We start from the raw sequence: 17,399 nt of genomic DNA on the forward strand, positions 1-17,399 counted from the left end.
GGGCTCTGCACTGCCCCAGGAACATTTCAACAGCTGATGGAGTGCTGCCTGGGACACATGAACTTTGAGACAGTCCTGTTGTACCTTGATGATGTCATTGTTTTCTCCAAGACTTATGAAGACCATCTGGAGCACCTGGCTGAGGTGTTTGAAGCCTTGTCCAACTTTGGCCTGAAGGTGAAGCCTTCCAAATGCCACCTCCTGAAGCCCAAGGTACAGTACCTCGGTCATGTAGTGAGTGCAGAAGGTGTGGCACCAGATCCTGACAAAGTCCCAGTCATCTGGGACTGGCCGAAGCCGAGCAACCTCCATGAAGTATGCCAATTCCTCGGGTTGGTAGGCTACTACCGAAGGTTCATCAAAGGCTTCACTGAAATAGCCACTCCTATGCAAAATCTTCTGGTGGGGCATTCCAAGAAAGCCAAACAGAAGAATTCCACATTTGAATGGACTGAGGAGTTGGAGAGGTCCTTCACCCGACTGAAGATGGCTCTCACAGGAGATGAAGTTCTGGCCTACCCATATTATGACCAGCCCTTTGTGTTGTATACCGATGCCAGCAACGTGGGACTGGGAGCAGTACTGTCACAGGTACAGAATGGCAAAGAAAGAGTGATCTCCTACACCAGCAGGAAGCTTTGTCCCACTGAAAGGAACCCTGACAACTACAGTTCCTTCAAGCTGGAGTTCCTCGCCATAGTCTGGGCTGTGACTGAAAGATTCAAGCATTACCTAGCTTTCGCCAAGTATACCATCTTCACGGACAACAACCCGTTGACTCACTTGGAAACTGCAAAACTGGGTGCACTGGAGCAGCGATGGATGGCTCGGCTGTCTAACTATGAGTTTACCATCAAGTACCGAGCAGGGCACAAGAATGCCAATGCTGATGCGCTGTCCAGAATGCCTAATCTGCCAGATGCAGGAGAAGACCCTGAGGCTCTTGAAGAAATAGAGTTACCTCCCTTCCACCGGCCAATTGCAGCCCAACGTGCCCAAGGAGTGAGAAACAGATGGTCTGGCTTGAGAGAGGCCACCATAAATCCATTGCCTCATCATGAGTGGGCAGAAATGCAGGATAGTGACCCCGCAGTCCACCTGGTGAAGGAGCTACTGTAGCAAGCTGACTCACGCCCAGAGTCGGATGCTCCTGAAGAAACCCAGCAGTTGTGGAAGGAAAGAGGTCGGCTGTTCATTTATGAAGGAAAGCTGTGTCAGAGGAGTATCAATGCCCGCACTCATGAGCTGGTCTGGCAGGTGGTAGTCCCAAAGAGAGAGGCATCAATGGTCTTGGAAGCATACCACAATGGAGCTGGCCACTTCGGATGGAAGAAGTTGGAAGCATTGCTCCGGGAGAGATTCTACTGGGCTGGTATGAGGAAAGCCATTGAAAGGTGGTGCCGGGAGTGTGGACAATGTAACCTGCGCAGAAAGGATCGAAACAGCCAGAGAGCTCTTCTACAGCCAATAATAACCAAACAGCCACTTGAGTTGGTCGCCCTAGACCATGTGAAGCTGGTCCCAAGCCGCTCAGGCTACATCTATGCTCTTACCATCGTGGACCACTACTCAAGATTCCTGGTAGTCGTGCCTGTCAAAGATCAAACAGCCAGGACAGCAGCCCGAGCCTTTCAACAGCACTTCTGTAGGCCATACAGTTACCCTGAGAGAGTGCTTACAGATCAAGGTCCCGCTTTTGAGGCAGAAGTGTTCCAGGAATTCTGTAACTTGTACGGTTGTAAGAAGATCAGGACAACACCGTACCATCCACAGACCAATGGCATGTGTGAAAAGATGAACAAGGTAGTGATTGACCTACTGAAGACCTTGCCTTTGGAGAGGAATCTGTGGCCAGAAAAGTTGCCAGATCTTGTAGACCTCTACAACCACATTCCTGTGAATTCCACCAACTGCACTCCAGCCTACCTAATGAGAGCGAGGCCTGGTAAACTGCCTATTGATTTGGATATGGGAGTCCTGACACCTGAGGTGACATCACCAGAGGCTGACTGGGACACAGAGAGGCAGCAACAGTACAGAAGAGTACAAGAATGTGTGGAAAAGAGTCTAGCTCAGGCAAGACAAAAACAAGAGAGGAACTACAATCAGCATGCACCTGCAGTTCCCTTGTCACCAGGAGAACAAGTCCTCAAGAGGAAAAGGAGGATGCATAAATTGGATGACCAGTGAGAAGCTGAACCCTATACCATTCTACCCTCAAACTTTGACAATACCAAGGTGTGCAATATTAGTAAAGACGGAAGAGAAACCTCAGCAGCAATATCAAGGGATCATTTGAAACTATGCCCTGACCAGCTAAAAGGAAGAATGGAAGAACAAAATAACATCCAAACCGTAGAAGAAGAAAAGGTCAGCACCATACTTGGAGAATTCCCTGCAAATTGGACTAAAGTAAATGATGCTATATTGGTGCCAGTGTTGACATTTCCCCAACTGGTAGTACAAGAAGAAGTGACTCAAGAGAATCCTGAAAATCAGGAAAATCGGGCAGCAGATGCCACACCAGCAGTGGAGCTAGAGAACACTCACCCTGCCAGTGGTGAACCTGTCATGCCCAAAGTGAGTAGAACTGGTCCTAGGAAATCTAGTAATCCTGTGCTACGCAGAACCACCAGTAGTGTATCCAGTACATTACACACTACACTAGTAGTTAGCACCAGGCAACCAGTAAGGTCCCCAATCACACCAGTGTTACGCAGATCTACCCGTACTACTCAAGGTATACCACCCATCAGATTCCGCATATAAATAAGTTAAAGTAATGTTAACCTGTACATGTACATATGTAACTGTTTTCAAGTTGGTACCTACAGATAATCTGTAAGATTGTTCCTTTTTGAATTTTTCCCGCTTGTTTTCATGGACATTTTGACCACAGGACTGTGTGTGGTCACTACCTTGTAAATAGTTCACCATTTGCCCAGGAATGGACCATGGACATTGATGCTTGGACTTATCATCATAGGACTATTTTTGGAGCCTTTGGTTTTTGTAATTTTTCCTTTTTTTCAAATCTTGTAACCTTCATATTGTTTATCTGTTTATATGGTGTTTTATGCTTTTCATCAGCCCAGGAGTGCTGACTTGCACTAGGGGGAATGTGGCGCCCCCAGGAGTATGGTCGCCACAATGGCATTGCCTTCCTCCAGGGATGGTGATGTTATGCCTGGAAGCAAGGAAGGGTCTCTCTAGCAGTTAATCATTTACATGCAATACAGTTCCCACTCCGGGCCAGCAGAGGGAGCTCTGAACCAGAATTGGGGGAGGAGTGCTCTCTGAGGGCCAGGAGGGGGAAATGAGGAGTGATTGTGAGGAGGGCAATGTGTGTAGACATGTGGAGAGAAGCTGGAGGTTGAGCTGAGAAAAGAGAGCTCCCTCCCAGTGATAGCGCATGATCTGGAGCCTGGTCTCCACGGTTGTATGGATACTGAAGGTCCTGCAACAGAAACCAGAGAAATAGGAAGCTGTAAATGCTCTATTCCCAACTAAGACTCGGAGGCACAACAGCGACGGGTGAGCCAAGAGAGATAGAGGGCTACAGCTGTCTGCCATACGAGGTAGTTCTAAGAGAAGATAAGAAGGAGGAACTTCAGTGTAACAAAGTACTGCATGTACCTCAAGCCAGCGCTAGGAAGGAGACTACACAACCCATCTGATAGAGAGATTCCTGAGTTGCTTCCATGCTAGCCTGCTCCTGTGTCATCTGTAATCAGGACCCTGGACTGCGTTTGCCAAGTAAAGGTAAAGAAACTGCACCCTGTTGTGTCCTTGCCTCCTTCCTGCAACATCCTCAGCACTGCTACATCTCTGTGCCAAACACTGCACCCTCTTCCTAAACATTCCGCTACACTTCCCTGGGACCAACATCCCTTCCTGTGGAGGGCTACAACATCATTGCTGCACTACACCATCTGTCCCAGGGGATCTGTCTGCAGCGTCGGATTAACACCTCCCTTGACGAACACCACAGGTGGCGTCACGAATCACCTATAAACTTTATTCCCAACTCAACCCCTTTTACATGGGTGCCCAGAGCCACGGACCGGGTCGCCGCTGCTGTGACAATCCCCTCTGAGAGACCGGCCCGGTACCGAGTACCCCACAGCCCTGGGAAAGCGACCCACACACTCTCTCTATCTCTCTATTATGCACACACTCCACCTCTCTATTATGCACACTCTCTCTATCTCTCTATTATGCACACACTCCACCTCTCTATTATGCACACTCTCTCTATCTCTCTATTATGCACACTCTCCATCTCTCTATCATAAACACTCTCCATCTCTCTATTATGCACACTCTCCATCACTCTATTATGCACACATAAGCATAGCAATCAAGTGTGTGTCTCCCTGTGCTTGATTGGCCAGCAAACTCGTCTGACCTTAACCCTATAGAGAATCTCTGGGGTATTGTCACAAGGAAGATGAGAGACACCAGACCCAACAAAACAGATGAGCTGAAGGCTGCTATCAAAGCAACCTGGGCTTCCATAACACCTCAGCAGTGCCACAGGCTGATCGCCTCCATGCCACGCCGCATTGACGCAGTAATTGATGCAAAAGGAGCCCCGACCAAGTATTGAGTGCATTTACTGAACCTACAATTAAGTAGGCCAACATTTCAGATATTAAAATCATTTTTCAAGCTGGTGTTATAAAGTATTCTAAGTTACTGAGATAATGACTTTTGGGTTTTCATTGGCTATACGCTATAATCATCAACATTAACAGAAATAAACACTTGAAATAGATCACTCTGTGTGTAATGACTCTATAGAATATAGGAGATTCACTTTTTGTATTGAAGAACTGAAATAAATTAACTTTTTAACGATATTTTAATTTTGTGAGATGCACCTGTATATGCTCTGCTAGCCGGCGGATGTAAACACTTTGAATGGAGTAGCAAAGCTTCTAATAGAAGCTGTTCTGCAGTACCCGGCAGCAGTCACTACACACTGGATGGATCAGCACTTTGATGTTCTATTCAAAGCCTTTACATCTGATGGTCGGAAAAGCAAATGACAGTTGCTGGGTGTTGGGCCCACCTAATCTGATATTGATGACCTTTACAGTGGACAAGTCATCAATATGTTGTCACCGGACAACCCCCGCTATATGTCCATCTCACATTGAAGGTCTATTTTTGGGAAATCTATTGTGACAGTAGTAGTAACAGATCTACAATGCCTTCTCCTTCCAGAACAAAAAGTCAATTTTTAGAGATTTCACGGGTACCAAGAATGTTCAAAGCATATCAGCACTGATAAATCAGTACACGAGACACTATAGTACAAGTATAATAGGGAGATGCTGACCCAACACGAGGTATAAGCATATAATTTATGACCGAAGCTGCACAATTATATTTAATAACTGTGCTATGGGACACAAACAAGGCCATATAACTAGTGTGGTCAGCCTGGTTTAGTAGGCTTAGACCCCCTACATCTTACAGAGCCAATGGGTGAGGTTTTATTGCTGACCATAGTAACATCTGAAAGAGGTTTTCCCCAAGTTTATGTGGAATTATAACATGGATTTATGCCTCATCCCTCCATTGTGTACTACAAGCAGTTTCTATGAAAAATGTCCTTTACTTTAACTAAAAACTATCACCAGATCAAAACTGCCCACTATTTTGTTCGGTTTACTTTACTCCCCTGAGTACTAAGTATTCCACTTTATAACATCCGCCAAATGGTTCCAGGGATATGGGTTAATTTCTTGTTGGTCTTTACCAATGGGGAGTGGCTCGTTGAGTAGCCAACATACCACGCTCCTTTGTAAAGACTAGAAAATTTCCCACTAAATATAAAAGCCAACATCTTTGGAACTGTATGGTAGATTTAAAAATAAATAAATAAATAAAAAACTGAATACTCAATCGAGGCGCGGGGGAAGACATAGAGCAACAACTGGCAACAAGTACTCTTTAAAATTAACCTGACAGCTGATACGTGCTGCCTGATCCACGGGCAGCATGTATCAGACACTGGCTGTGTGATCTCAGACAGGGATGTTTGACTGTGAAATGCTGCTTAGTTTAAATGCCGCTGGGGACCGAGCAGCACTGGAAATTAGTCGGACAGTGCTTCTTCACGCCCGTTGCCCGAGAGTGACAGGTCTTTGCCTATACGCGCACGTTCATGAGCCTCATTCACTTGATTTCAAATATTCTGAGTTATTACTTCCCCTACTGACTACAGTGTACACTACATCACAAGTGAATTCAAATAGTTATAGGCAGTCTGTCACACACCCCAAAATGATAAAAATCATACTAGCACTATATGTTACCGGTAGAGTGCATAAGAAAATAATTTAAATTCATATGCAAATGAGGGGACTTCTGTGCACCCATCACATGGCCAAGAGCTTGCTACACGGCTATACCCCTTATTTTGCATGTTGGGCTCTTCCCTGCCTCTGATTGTCAGCACTCATTTCCTAGAGCAAGTGCTGCCTGAAGTCAGCTGGTATGTGTGTGCATACATACCTGCTACACTTCCAGGTGTATCAGAGAAGCCAGCGGCCTCAGCAGAGAGGAGAATGGAAGAGAACACACCTGGTCACTGTGTGCGAGGGGAAAAATGGGGAACAATGCATCTGGCCACTGTGCGAGTGGGGAACAATGGAGAAAAACGCAACGGACCACTGTGTGCACAGGAAGTAAGGGAGGAGAACGCACCAGACCACTGGGTGGATGGGGAGAAAGGGAGGAGAACGCACCTGGCCACTGTGTGCATGGGGAACAAGGGAGAAGAATTCATCCGGCCACTGTAGGCGTGGGAAGCAAGGGAGGAGAACGCACCTGGCCACTGTGTGCAAGGGGAGAAGGGAGGAGAATGCATCTCGCCACTGTGTGCACAGGGAGCGATGTAGAAGAACGCAACGGACCACTGTGTGCACAGGAAGTAAGGGAGGAGAACGCACCAGACCACTGGGTGCATGGGGAGAAAGGGAGGAGAACGCACCTGGCCACTGTTTGCGTGGGGAACAAAGCAGAAGAACACAGCAGCCCCACCCTGCCCCAAGCTTTATTTAATTGTGCACCTGTATCTGAACCTGCATTGCCCTTCATCTATGCTTGCTGGTCAGGCAATGTGTGGAGGCTAAACCTGACACGTCTGCATTCAGACCTGGTTGGCCTTCATCCGCACTTGCCTTTTCTGGCATCATGGGAGCGATCCAGAAATGCTCAGGTACGGATTGCATTTAAAGTGGTCTTGCTTTTAATGTATCTACGAGGCCATAATGGCACAGTGTTTATTAAAAACGTAGAGTAGGACCCCCCACATGAGATTGCCTTGGCGCGGCGGGGTGGCTCAGTTGAATTGATCAATTTTTTTGCTAAATATCTCATTTTGAATACAGTTCTTTTAATGCATCTCGCCACTGTGTGCACAGGGAGCGATGTAGAAGAACGCAACGGACCACTGTGTGCACAGGAAGTAAGGGAGGAGAACGCACCAGACCACTGGGTGCATGGGGAGAAAGGGAGGAGAACGCACCTGGCCACTGTTTGCGTGGGGAACAAAGCAGAAGAATTCATCCGGCCACTGTGTGCGCGGGAAGCAAGGGAGGAGAACGCACCTGGCCACTGTGTGCAAGGGGAGAAGGGAGGAGAATGCATCTGGCCACTGTGTGCACAGGAAGCGATGTAGAAGAACGCAACGGGCCACTGTGTGACCGGGAAGCAAGGGAGGAGATTGCACCCGGCCACTGTGTGAATGGGGAGCAAGGGAGGAGAACGCAACTGTCCACTCTGTGCGTGGGGAGCAAGGGAGAAGAATTCATCTGGCCAATATGTGCGCAGGGAGCAACAGAGGAGAACGCACCTGGCTACTGTGTGCGTGGGGAGCAATGGAAAAGAACACATCGGGCCACTATGTGGATCGGGAGCAAGGGAGGAGAACGCACCTGGCCACTGTGTGCAAGGGGAGAAGGGAGGAGAATGCATCTGGCCACTGTGTGCACAGGGAGCGATGTAGAAGAACGCAACGGGCCACTGTGTGACCGGGAAGCAAGGGAGGAGATTGCACCCGGCCACTGTGTGAATGGGGAGCAAGGGAGGAGAATGTAACTGTCCACTGTGTGCGTGGGGAGCAAGGGAGAAGAATTCATCTGGCCACTATGTGCGCAGGGAGCAACAGAGGAGAACGCACCTGGCTATTGTGTGCGTGGGTAGCAATGGAAAAGAACACATCGGGCCACTATGTGGATGGGGAGCAAGGGAGAACGCACCTGACCACTGTGTGCATGGGGAACAAGGGAGAATTCATCCGGCCACTGTGTGCACGGGAAGCAAGGGAGGAGAACGCACCTGGCCACTGTGTGCAAGGAGAGAAGGAAGGAGAATGCATCTGGCCACTGTGTGCACAGGAAGCGATGGAAAAGAACACATCGGGCCACTATGTGGATGGGGAGCAAGGGAGGAGAACGCACCTGGCCACGGTGTGTGCAGGTGGCTGGGCACAGGCAGTGTCAGTGCAGACAAGCACACACAATGATTACCTTTATGCAGAGCTCACTCTGGGAAGCGAGCGTTGTCAATCAGGAGTGGGGGGGAAACCTCCAACATTGAAAATTAGGTCACATAATAGTGCACTGAGTTCTTGGCCACTCCAAGAGTGCACCAAAGTGCTCTCATTTACAAACAAATTAAAAGTTATTTTCTCAGGCAGTGTACTGGTAACAGGTAAAGTGCTAGTATGAGTTTTACAGGGGCTAAGTTCCCTACATCACACTATAACTCATTTAAAAATACAATTTAGGGGCAAAAGACTTCTCTTAAGTCTCGCAGCACTCCTTCAAGCGCATAATAAATATATATATATACAGTCGTGCTCAAAAGTTTACATACCCTGGCAGAATTTTTACTTTCTTGGCCTTTTCCCAGAGAACATGAATGATAACACCAAAACTTTTTCTCCACTCATGGTTAGTGGTTGGGTGAAAACATTTATTGTCAAACTACAGTGTTTTCTCTTTTTAAATCATAATGACAACACAAAACATCCAAATGACCTTGATCAAAAGTTCACATACCTTGGTGATTTTGGCCTGGTAACCTGCACAGAAGTTGACAGAAATGGGTTTGACTGGCTACTAAAGGTAACATCCTCACCTGTGACCTGTTTGCTTGTAATCAGTGTGTGCATAAAAGCTGAGTGAGTTTCTGGGATTCAGAAAGACTTCTGCATCTTTTATCCAGCCACTGACGTTTCTGGATTGTGAGTCATGGGGAAAGCAAAAGAATTGTCAACGGTTCTACGGGAAATGGTAGTTGAACTGTATAAAACAGGAAAGGATACAAAAAGATATCCAGTGAATTGAAAAGCCAGTCAGCAGCATTCAAACTGTGATTAACAAATGGAAAATCAGAGGCTCTGTAAAAACAAAACCAAGGTCAGGTAAACCAACAAAAATTTTGTCCACAACTGCCAGGAAAATTGTTCGGGATGCAAAGAAAAACCCACAAATTATATCAGGTGAAATAATGGACTCTCTGAAAACTAATGGTGTGGCTGCTGCATGGTCGAGTCACCAGAAGAAAGCCAATACTGCGCAAATGCCACAAAGTATCTTGCCAACAATACACAAAACAGCATAGAGACAAGCCTCAAAACTTCTGGAACAAGGTAACTTGGAGTGATGAGGCCAAAATTTAACATTCTGGCCACAACCATAAACGTTACATTTGGAGAGAGGTCAACAAGTACTATGATGAAAGGAACAGCATTCCTATTGTACAGCATGGAGGTGGATCGCTGATGTTTTTGGGATGTGTGAGCTACAAAGGCACAGGAAACTTGGTCAAAGTTGAAGAAGGATAGATAAATGCAGCATGTTATCAGCAAATACAGGAGGCAAATTTGCAATGGTCAGCCAGGAAGCTGCGCATGGGGCGTACTTGGACGTTCCAACATGACTACGATCCAAAACACAAGGCCATGTCAACCTGTCATTGGCTACAGCAGAACAAAGTGAAGGTTCTAGAGTGGCCATCTCAGTCTCCTGACCTCAAAATCGTTGATCCACTCTGGGGAAATCTCAAGCACGCAGTTCATGCCAGACAGCCCAGGAATTTACAGGAACTGGAGGCTTTTTTCCAAAAAGAGTGGTCAGCTTTACCATCTGAGAAAATAAAGAATCTCATCTACAACTACCACAAATGACTTCAAGCTGTCACTGATGTTAGACGGGGCAATACATGATATTAAGAAATGGGGTATGTGAATTTTTGATCCGGGGCCTTTGGATGTTTTAGGTTGTCATTATGATTTAAAAAGAGAAAACACAGTAGTTTGACAATAAATGGCCTCACCCAACCACTAACCATGAGTGGAGAAAAAGTTTTGGTGTTATCATTCATATTCTCTGAAAAAAGACCAAGAAAGCAAAAATTCTGCTGAGGTATTTAAACTTTTGAGCACAACTGTATATAAAAAAGTATCTATCTAATCCAGGAAAAAAGGTAGCAGACCAATCCCTTGTAAGTGAAAAACCATCCCTTTTTATTCACCCATAATATAAATGTGTTTTAGATCCAAACAGAATACTGAGCCTTCCATTAGCTTCCTTTTTTTCACAGGGATTACATTTTTTGGACATTTGGATACATTTCCTGGGGCTTGCACCCACATATATACAAGTGCTGCTGTAATTGTTTTTTATTTCTTTCTTTTACATCTATCATGTATCTATTATCTATCTATCTATCTATCATCATTCTTTGTTCCTAAATTCTATTATACCACTATATTCCCATATATAACAGTGCCAGATTACAAAACTGACACTGCAGGAATATTCGGACTTGCTGGGATTTACTTGACTGCTTTCTCCTCCTGGAATGCGCCTCGCTTCCATACTCCAAGTATTTAGGTAACCTCCGGTTTATCGTGATGCAATATACGTCAGAGAGACGCCAACTGCACCCGATAAAGTATGTCCATATACATCAGCCTTGTTTTAAACAAAAGTATTTGGAAAAATGCGCTCTCTAAAATAATTCACTTTTATTATCTGTTAGAAAAAAAAAATCTGCACATAGCTGACATAGTTTGGCACGAGCGCTCTATATCCTGTCATTTTTATGCAGACTGTCAGAACAATTCTTGAGCTTAATCTCTGTCAGGGATCCCATAGCAATTCCACAGTAACAGAGAAATGACACCATGGAATCAGTGTAATATTACAGCATCGGACGCGTCACTGAACATGACACCTTAACTCATTCAACATGCTTAACACTGCAATTAGCATTTTCCATCTAATTTCCAAATAAATATTGCAATCATATTTTGTATCTATTTAAAAAGTTCTGTGCACCCAAACCGATATGACAGTAAACCTATCCAACCCCTTCTAATATCTGCATTCCATATAAGCCTGTGTGAGTGAGAACAAGAGCTAGCAGTGAAGGAAATCTCTACTCATGATGTAAAGGTCCACTCCCCAGTTTTGTGTCATCGACATGATATAACATCTTGATCCCAGTGCTTGCGCCATATGGAGCCCACCCTAGTGATCAAGGCAGAAAGCCCCCAACAATGGCATTCATTTAAAGATCCCTAAGCATCTCTGGACAATGACACAGGACTTAGATCTGGCACGGTTTAGTGGTGCTGGCACCTTGATAGAACTGTGCCAGGAGGCATTATTTCATAGTTATACCCAGCATACATGAAGTTCCTGTCATCACTTTACTAGAGATACGGTACCTGCTTCAAATCTGCACCCACAAAATAAATAATATAAATAAAATAAAAAATGGTTACATATGTGCATATAAATAGTGAAGATATTGCCAATAAACTCAATTCATAATCATTAGACAATACACATGGCGCACACACTAACACATTGGATGAATGGATGGATGGATGGATGGATGGATAGATAGATATGAGAAAGATAGATAGATAGATAGATAGATAGATAGATAGATTAGATGGATGAATGAATATGATTAGATAGTTAGACAGATAGATAATAGATAGAAGATGGCATAGATAGATAGATAGATAGATAGATAGATAGATAGATAGATAGATAGATAGATACTGTAGATAGATAGAGGATGGCATAGATAGGGGATAGACAAATAGATAGATAGATAGATAGATAGATAGATAGATAGATAGATAGCAGATAGGAGATAGATAGTTGATAGATATAGAATTATATATAAAGATAGAGATAGATAGATAGATAGATGGCATAGATAGGGGATAGATAGATAGATATATAGATAGATAGATAGATAGATGGCATAGATAGGAAATAGATAGATAGATAGTATAGATAGGATATAGATAGATAGATAGATAGATAGATAGATGGCATAGATAGGAGATAGATAGATGGCATAGATAGGAGATAGATAGATAGGAGATAGATAGCATAGATAGGAGATAGATAGATAGATAGATGGCATAGATGGCATAGATAGATAGATAGATAGATAGATAGATAGATAGATAGATAGATAGATAGATAGATACTGTAGATAGATAGAGGATGGCATAGATAGGGGATAGACAAATAGATAGATAGATAGATAGATAGATAGATAGATAGATAGATAGATAGATGGCAGATAGGAGATAGATAGTTGATGGATATAGAATTATATATAAAGATAGATATAGATAGATAGATATATAGATAGATAGATAGATAGATAGATAGATGGCAGATAGGAGATAGATAGATAGATGGCATAGATAGGGGATATATAGATAGATAGATGGCATAGATAGGAGATAGATAGATAGGAGATAGATAGATAGATAGATGGCATAGATAGGAGATAGATAGGAGATAGATAGATAGCAGAGATAGATAGATAGATAGATAGATAGATAGATAGATAGATAGATAGATAGATAGATAGATAGATAGATACTGTAGATAGATAGAGGATGGCATAGATAGGGGATAGACAAATAGATAAATAGATAGATAGATAGATAGATAGATAGATAGATAATAGATAGATAGATAGATAGCAGATAGGAGATAGATAGTTGATAGATATAGAATTATATATAAAGATAGATATAGATAGATAGATAGATAGATAGATGGCAGATTGGAGATAGATAGATAGATAGATAGATAGATAGATAGATAGATAGATGGCATAGATAGATGGCATAGATAGGAGATAGATAGATAGGAGATAGATAGATAGATAGATAGATAGATAGATAGATAGATAGATAGATAGATAGATGGCAGATAGGAGATAGATAGTTGATAGATATAGAATTATATATAAAGATAGATATAGATAGATAGATAGATAGATAGATAGATAGGAGATAGATAGATAATAGATAGTATAGACAAACATTATAATACAATGGCTTTAGGCATTGTTATGCAGACAATATAATTAGCATCTAATTAATGCCAATCTGCCATTTAATGACATGAATTCTTCCAGAGAGCAGGGATGCAGAGAACAGTCATAGATGGGAATGATCACTGGTGCTATTTACCCTTTCAGGACATCATGCCCCACGCCGGCTCCTCCACCTCTCCTCTTGGCTCGGTTGGCTCGGGGCTCCTTCAGTGTCTCTGATGTCACCTCTTTGTCGCTGGCACTGAAGGAGAACACTGTCAGTCCCAGCGCCAGCCCCAGCAGAGTACCCAGCCTCATCCTGATCCACAGCAGTGTCCGGCTCAGCTCTGTGCTCCACGGGGTCCTGTCCAAAAGAAGAAAGAACAGTCTTCTCACATTAGGAGGAAGCTGAAAGCGACCGAAGCCCCAGCAGAAGCGCTATCTACCCCTGTCCGGCTCTCTCGCCTCCGGCTCCGGTGCACCCTGCTCCAAAGTAGCGTTACGCAGGCAAAAGGGCGCACAGCCCGACCCCCAGGACGCACGCTGGCCAAGAAGTGCTCTTCCAGGGGGCTTCAGCAGGCTGTGAGAGCTGCACACGCCATGGCGATGCTTGTGCTGTCAGGGCAGATGCTATTAAGAATTTATACAACCAAGTGGCCGTTAGGGACAATAAACAAGATAAAAAGCCTTATGGCAGAGAACCCGCCCAGCGCCATCAGCAGAGCTGCGGCTGCTCCTACTCAGGGCTCTGCCTTTCTTGGCTGCTGCAGCTGGTGAGGCTGTCCGGGGGCTGTGCGCTCAGTGCGAGCCCACCATACAGGCAGCAGGCTCGGGGTCACCGGCACCAGCACTGCTAGGGGTGAGGAGACTCTGGGGGTGAGGAGACCCTGGGGGTGAGGAGACTCTAGGGGTGAGGAGAGCCTGGGGGTGAGGAGACTCTAGGGGTGAGGAGACCCTGGGGTGAGGAGACTAGGGGTGAGGAGAGCCTGGGGGTGAGGAGACCCTGGGGTGAGGAGACTCTAGGGGTGAGGAGACCCTGGGGTGAGGAGACACTAGGGGTGAGGAGACCCTGGGGGTGAGGAGACCCTGGGGGTGAGGAGACACTAGGGGTGAGGAGACACTGGGGGTGAGGAGACTAGGGGTGAGGAGAGCCTGGGGGTGAGGAGACCCTGGGGTGAGGAGACTCTAGGGGTGAGGAGAGCCTGGGGGTGAGGAGACTCTAGGGGTGAGGAGACCCTGGGGTGAGGAGACTAGGGGTGAGGAGACTAGGGGTGAGGAGACCCTGGGGTGAGGAGACTAGGGGTGAGGAGACCCTGGGGTGAGGAGACTCTAGGGGTGAGGAGACCCTGGGGTGAGGAGACACTAGGGGTGAGGAGACACTAGGGGTGAGGAGACCCTGGGGGTGAGGAGACCCTAGGGGTGAGGAGACCCTGGGGGTGAGGAGACACTAGGGGTGAGGAGACACTGGGGGTGAGGAGACTAGGGGTGAGGAGAGCCTGGGGGTGAGGAGACTCTAGGGGTGAGGAGACCCTGGGGTGAGGAGACTCTAGGGGTGAGGAGAGCCTGGGGGTGAGGAGACTCTAGGGGTGAGGAGACCCTGGGGTGAGGAGACTAGGGGTGAGGAGACTAGGGGTGAGGAGAGCCTGGGGGTGAGGAGACCCTGGGGTGAGGAGACTAGGGGTGAGGAGACCCTGGGGTGAGGAGACTCTAGGGGTGAGGAGACCCTGGGGTGAGGAGACACTAGGGGTGAGGAGACACTAGGGGTGAGGAGACCCTGGGGGTGAGGAGACACTAGGGGTGAGGAGACACTGGGGGTGAGGAGACTAGGGGTGAGGAGAGCCTGGGGGTGAGGAGACTCTAGGGGTGAGGAGACCCTGGGGTGAGGAGACTCGGGGTGAGGAGACCCTGGGGGTGAGGAGACTCTGGGGGTGAGGAGACCTAGGGGTGAGGAGAGCCTGGGGGTGAGGAGACACTAGGGGTGAGGAGACACTAGGGGTGAGGAGACCCCGGGGGTGAGGAGACCCTAGGGGTGAGGAGACCCTGGGGGTGAGGAGACACTAGGGGTGAGGAGACCCTGGGGGTGAGGAGACTCTAGGGGTGAGGAGATCCTGGGGGTGAGGAGACTCTAGGGGGTGAGGAGACCCTAGAGTTGAGGAGACTCTAGGGGTGAGGAGACTCTAGGGGTGAGGAGACCCTAGGGGTGAGGAGACCTCTGGGATCCGGGTCACTTCTCTCTGGAGACACTGGGTTTGCTCTGATGCAGGACATCTTAAAGGGCACTGCTACTTAAAGGGAATCCTACACCGCCAACACTGAAATGGAACCATTAATACATTCATGTAGGAGACTTAGACTCTATAGAAATTATACTTGTGTTAAAGATTTTGATTATTTTGCCCAAAATGACCGTAGGTAAAGCAGGATGCCGATAATAGGGAAGAAAGCAATGATGGAGAAGGGAGAGTCAGCGCCTCCATCATGCTTCCTCTGACACAGGGTCAAACTGGCCCACCGGAGAACTGGAGGATTAGCGCAGCGGGCTTGATGACGTCACTACAACAACATGGAAGGCTATGTGGGCCATTATATTATATAGAAGGCTATGTGAGACAAATTATATTATATAAAGGCAATATGGGGCCCATTACATTATATAGAAGGCTATGTAGGGGCCATTACATTATATGGAAGGCTATGTAGGGGCCATTACATTATATGGAAGGCTATATGGGGCATAATATACTGTTTAAAGAGCTATATGAGGGCCATTATACTGTTTGGAGAGTTATGTGGGAGCCATTATACTGTTTGGAGGGCTACAGGGGGATATCATACTGTTTGGGGGGCTTTGTGGGGCCATCATACTGTGTGGGTGCCATCATAATTTGTGGAGGGCTGTGTTGAGGTGTCCAACTGAGTTTCGGTATAATACTGAGTTGGGGGGTCACCATACTTTACCGGGTGGTTACATATGAGAAACTGGGTCTGAGCAGAAAAAGTAAATTAATGTGCATGCAAAATGTAATTGCATATGAACACATGACCTTTACACAGAGAAAACCAAAAACAAAACACAAAACAAATATCCTGGAATAAAAAAGTAAAAAAATCTATTGCAAAAATTGCATGAAGGTAGTAATAATAGTAATAATAAGGGTATTTAGTTAACATAATTTTGATCAAAATAATGTAGAAGCCATCCCGCCACGTCACGGCAACCCTTGTGGGACAGTCCTAACTCTTGTATTTAAAAACCTTTCCACTTGTCAAGTGACGTAAATGTGAACAAGGACAGAGGGACTGAACCACCAGTAATAGTGTAGGCCAGACAGGATGGATTTTCCAACTCAGAAACAGGGCGGTCACACCCTTATATGCACAGAATGCACAATGAAACAAATGAGAAACTGGGTCTGAGCAGAAAAAGTAAATTAATGTGCATGCAAAATGTAATTGCATATGAACACATGACCTTTACACAGAGAAAACAAAACACAAAACAAATATCCTGGAATAAAAAAGTAAAAAAAATCTATTGCAAAAATTGCATGAAGGTAGTAATAATAGTAATAATAAGGGTATTTAGTTAACATAATTTTGATCAAAATAATGTAGAAGCCATCCCGCCATGTCACGGCAACCCTTGTGGGACAGTCCTAACTCTTGTATTTAAAAATTTTTGCAATAGATTTTTTTACTTTTTTATTCCAGGATATTTGTTTTGTGTTTTGTTTTTGGTTTTCACCGGGTGGTTACAGTAGAGTCATCATACCGCGCATCTGGGGAGTGCAGGATTAAAATTCACTGTGGTGGTATCATACTGTGTTTGGGAGCACTTTTGTTGACATCATACTTTATAGGGGCAATGAACGAGGAATCTAGGGCTTCAAAAAGAGGAAAATTACTCTGTAAGTGCTGCAAAGTTGTGAGATATGCTCTTCTGTGCCTCCCCCGAATATTATTATTTTTTACTTTTTTTATGAGGGAATCCCGATTAGAACTTCTTAAACGGGAAC

General features: G+C 45.5%; 1 protein-coding gene across 1 annotated transcript in view; it reads right to left on the reverse strand.

Moving 5' to 3' along the window:
• FBN1 (fibrillin 1) overlaps positions 1 to 14,076 on the reverse strand; it is a 373,121-nt gene extending 359,045 nt beyond the window's left edge. The window contains exons 1-2 of the mRNA XM_073568456.1: positions 13,830 to 14,076; positions 13,541 to 13,747 (exon numbers count right to left, since the gene is read on the reverse strand). Of these exons, the coding sequence (XP_073424557.1) occupies positions 13,541 to 13,701 (161 nt within the window). The 5' untranslated portion in view covers positions 13,702 to 13,747; positions 13,830 to 14,076. The remainder of the gene's footprint in view (positions 1 to 13,540; positions 13,748 to 13,829) is intronic.
• Positions 14,077 to 17,399: the final 3,323 nt, after the last annotated feature.

The sequence above is a fragment of the Dendrobates tinctorius genome, unplaced genomic scaffold, assembly GCF_039654945.1.
Source record: "Dendrobates tinctorius isolate UK_male_01 unplaced genomic scaffold, ASM3965494v1 ptg000022l, whole genome shotgun sequence".
Classification (NCBI taxonomy): domain Eukaryota; kingdom Metazoa; phylum Chordata; class Amphibia; order Anura; family Dendrobatidae; genus Dendrobates; species Dendrobates tinctorius.